This window comes from Tupaia chinensis, unplaced genomic scaffold (assembly GCF_000334495.1).
Source record: "Tupaia chinensis unplaced genomic scaffold, TupChi_1.0 Scaffold140356_1, whole genome shotgun sequence".
NCBI classification, from domain to species: Eukaryota; Metazoa; Chordata; class Mammalia; order Scandentia; family Tupaiidae; genus Tupaia; species Tupaia belangeri.
Genome location: NW_006200233.1, coordinates 1,272,608 through 1,276,999, shown reverse-complemented (window position 1 = coordinate 1,276,999; position 4,392 = coordinate 1,272,608). Strand labels below are relative to the sequence as shown.

Sequence of the window (4,392 nt, the reverse complement as noted above, 5' to 3'; positions counted from 1 at the left end):
ACCCACCGAGGGATTGTCATGCTGTAATCTCTGCTCCTCCATTTTTCTCTTGGGATCTTGGGCATGCACACACACCTGGTGTGGGTTTTACGCTGCCAGGTCCAGGACTCAAACCACGGTCGACTATCACACCATCTGCTGGTCCCCTGTAGTGTTTTTTCTTTTTCTTTTTCTTTTTTCTTTTTTTGAAGAGGTTTTTGCTATAGGGTGCATGCATGCACTCGCCAGAAAGACAGAGACAGGGAGACAGAAAGCGAGAAATTACCCCCCAGGGGGGCTGGACACACCACAATCCCTTCTCCATTCTCCTCTAGAAATCACCCCCCAGGGGGGATGGTCACGCCGCAATCCCTTCTCCTCCATTCTCCTCTCGGGATCTTGGGCACGCACGCACACGCGCCCGGCGTGAGTTTTAAGCCACCGGGTCCGGGACACGAACCGCGGTCGACTACATGGGAGTCCAGCGACATAGCCATTACACTAACTGCTGGTTCCCAAAAATGGGACTTTTTTTTAAAAAAAGATAATTCATTATTCACATGGTTCAAAAGTTGAAACAGTATAAGAATGTGCTGTCTTCCCCTTTTCTAGAAAGTTCTTTTACTAGTTCGTGTATCTTTCAGTGCTTTTTACTGACAGTATAAGAGATTATGAATCCGTGGTCTATTTCTTCCATTACACAAAAAGATGGCATATGCTTTATCCTCTTCTGTACCTTGCTGTGCTCATGAAAAGACGTCATATTTAGAGGTTTCCAAATCATGTCAAAGAGAACTTCTTTCTCCAGGTGTATATTATTTAATTTGTTGGTGTTCTGTGGTTTATTTAACAAATGCCCAAAGATGAAAAATCACTACTTCTACATGTTACACATTTCATTCCATTCTCCCAGTCTTGTCCAGGTCCACTCTCTGAGAGCTACACTCCCTCCTGAGCTAGGAAGTGGGCCTGGAAATGAGACGGATGTGCCCTCAGGGACGGAGCAGTGACGGTGGTGTTCCTCCGTGTAGTGTGCTGGGTTGTGTCACAGTGCCGTGTAGTGTGCTGGGTTGTGTCACAGTGTGTGGAACCACACTTGTGTCACTACTTGGGGCTGATGGTAGGTCTTGTCAAAGATCTTAGATTTATGCAATGTTTATTTACTGTGTGTTAAGGTTATTTCTCAGAGAAATACAGATGGATTTTATAGGGAAGTTGAGGATGTGGTTGACTCAATTCTAGGTAAAATCCGCATCAAGTAAATATGCATCTGGAAAGGGTTTGCACGCACCAGTTTTCTGAGTCTGTTGGCATCTCGAAAGCCTGTCACCTGTTGAAGCAGCATGGTTGGATAATTGCAGTACTAGGGTCTCTGCAGTTTGCCGGACGGTGTGAGCATACACCAGAGAGATGGCAAGAGAGTGAGAAACGCCCGTGGGGTGACCACATCACAATCTCTTCTGTCTCTCCCTCCTTTTGGGACTCGGGGCACACGTGCACCCTGCTGGGAGTGCAGTCAGCCTTGGGGTCAGCCACCTTAACCTCCATTTCTTTTTATTGCTTTTTTTTTCATTTATTTTAAAAAATTATTATTTATTAAATTTTATTTATTCATTCATTTATTTTAATTTGACCAGAGAGAGACAGAGAGAGAGAGAGAGAGAGAGAGAGATAAAGGAAGCCACCAGGTCCGGGACTCGAACTGTGGTTGGCCATGTGGGAGTGTCCAGCACCTTAACCACCACGCCACCTGCTGGTCCCTCTTTTTTATTTTTTAAATAATTATTTAACTTTTTTTATTTACCTATTTTTTAAAGAATTATTTATTTAACTTATTCATTCATTTATTTTAATTTGATCAGAGAGAGACAAAGAAAGAGAAAGTGAACCAGGTCCAGGACTTGAACCATGGTCAACCATGTGGGAGTGTCCAGCTTCTTAACCACCATGCCACTTGCTGATCCCCTATTTATTTACTTATTTTTTAATTTGATCAGAGAGGAAACAGAGCAAGAAGGGTCGGGGGAATGAGAAAGCAAGCTGACTTGAACCCTGGTGAGCCCTGTGGGAGTCCAGTGCCCTTAACCACCATGTCACCTGCTGGCCCCTAACTTCCATTTCTAATTATTGAATTTTTACACATTTGTTAATATTCTTAGTCGTAAATAGAATCTGTATTCCTATGTTCACACTAATAAATGAGAAGCTCTGGGACACACCATCTTGGAGTTGGAAATGACCCTGGTTGTCAGCATGGGCTCCCAGGGGCTTTTGAGTCCATTTATGCCTCACTCTAGATCTGAGAATAAACCCAGAAGGTACACAGCACCCTCGGGCAGGGGTGCGGCCGCCCCTCACTCTAGATCTGGGACTAAACCAGAAGGTACGCAGCACCCTCGGGCAGGGGTGGGGCTGCATTGAGGCTGAGTGCACCCCTCCCTGGCGTCTCCCTGGCTCACTCGGATAAGCTTCCTGGGCTACCTTTGGGCTGGCCCAGCTGCCCCATGAAGTTGACAGGACAGTACTCTCACGCGGGCCCTCGTACTTGCTCTGCTGTTTCCTGGCCTTATTTCCCAATGTGAAATTTACAATCAGTTTGTTATCCCAGGACAAACTGTGGGTATTAATTATGGTGCATATATATACAGAGAATCGACCTCTTCAGCTTTCTACACAAGAAAGTATATTGCTTTCTATTTAAATTCATACTTTGCTTTTTAGTAGTTCTCTCTTTTTTTCTTTGGCAGAGAATATGTGCTCATGAGAGAGAGAGAGAGAGAGAGAGAGAGAGGACCACCCCCCATCAGGCATGGCATACTGCAACCCTTCTCCATTTCTACCTCTTGTCAGGATTTGGGGCAGCACACACACCCACCTGGTGTGTTTTTCAAGCCCCGGGTCAGGGACTTGAACCGCACAGTGGGGTCCAGCCAGCCTAACAACCACACCACTAGCTGTTATCAGACTAAGCTGGGCTGTGTTGTGTGAAAATTTTCAGATCTTTGGGTCCAGGCTTCTAAGGTTAGAGACATGCCTTGAAATGCAGAACAAAGCTGCAAGCATGAGTAAACTATGAAAAAGAATTTTTCGAACTTTTAGAAAAGCAAAGATTACTAACAGAAAAACAGACACCCATGCCAGGAAGGTGCCAGGAGGGCAGCTGTCATGCAGTTACAAGGGAGGGCTGTCATGGCAGTCGCTCTTCTCACTCCCCAGGCTTCCTGCTGTCCTTGCTGCAATCACCAGCCAAGGGAATTGGACTGTTCTGGGTAGGCATGCCCAGTGTGGACTTTGCAGTACGAGCATGCCCATGGGGTGATTTTGCCATGTTTATTGCCGAGTAGGAAATGCGATGTTGACTGGCACATCCCAGAGAGTTCCTGTGTGCTGGAGGGAAGCCCGAAACTTTCCCTAGGTCTTTGAGGAAAGCGTAGGTAACGAAAGTACTGCTGGGTAGCTGTCCTGTTGGCGCCAGGGACCCTGGGAAGTGGCTGGTGTGTCCAATGTCCCCTTCCCTGGCACATTGTGACCTCCCCCCATAGCTGTCTACCTGGGAAGTGTGCTGACATTTCCCATGTAAGTTTTTCTGCTTAGGTTTTGTGTCTGTCCCTTAATTTGCCAGAGGACAGGTGTGATCGCTAGCGAGAGACACAGTAAGAGAGGGAGAAAGCATCGCCACCGGATGGTCACACTGCAATCCCTTCTCCATTCTCTCCAGCTTTTGGGCACACACAAGCGCCCAGACACTGCAGGTCCAAGGCTGATCCAGCCCCTTACCCAGGAGGCCACAGGCCGACCCCTTTTCTTTTGAATTGGTACTGTAAATTCGGCTGCTTATCACTGGCTATTCGTATGTAAAAAGACTACTGGTTTTACTGGAATGACTTTATGTCCTGCTTATTTACTAACTTACTATTTCCTTTTAAAGTAATTACTTATCTAATTTTATTTATTCATTATTTTAATTTGACCAGAGAGAGATACAGAGGGAGAGGGAAAGTGAGAAAGCAAAGCCACCAGGTCCGGTATTTGACCTGCAGGTCCCCTAACAATGTTTTCTAAGCGGGTTTCCCATCGAGGCTGGGGGGCTTGCAGACGCACGCGCAGTCGGCACCGGGTGGGGGCTTGCAGACGCACGCGCAGTCGCCACTGTGTGTGTGTGTGTGTGTGTGTGTGTGGACGGCCCCGCGGGGTCTGTGCAGCGGGTCCCTCGGCCGCGGGCCCGGCACGGTCGGCAGGTCCGCAGCTCAGAGATGCCGGAATCCAGATGAAGACGCGGGCGCAGAGGCAGGCCCTCCCCGGGGTGCAGGCGGGCGGGAGGGCGAGGAAACGCGGCCAGGAAGCGCCGGGGACTCCCGAGAGGCTCCTCTCGCGAGGACGCGAGGCACCACCGAGCTGCTTCGCCCACTTCCT

General features: G+C 48.1%; 1 protein-coding gene across 1 annotated transcript in view; it reads left to right on the top strand.

The window, feature by feature from the left end:
- The first annotated feature begins 4,246 nt into the window (after positions 1 to 4,246).
- Positions 4,247 to 4,392, top strand: part of LOC114004810 (zinc finger and SCAN domain-containing protein 12) — a 19,646-nt gene continuing 19,500 nt past the window's right edge. Inside the window, exon 1 of the mRNA XM_027766050.1 lies at positions 4,247 to 4,288. Coding sequence (XP_027621851.1) covers positions 4,247 to 4,288 — 42 coding nt within the window. The remainder of the gene's footprint in view (positions 4,289 to 4,392) is intronic.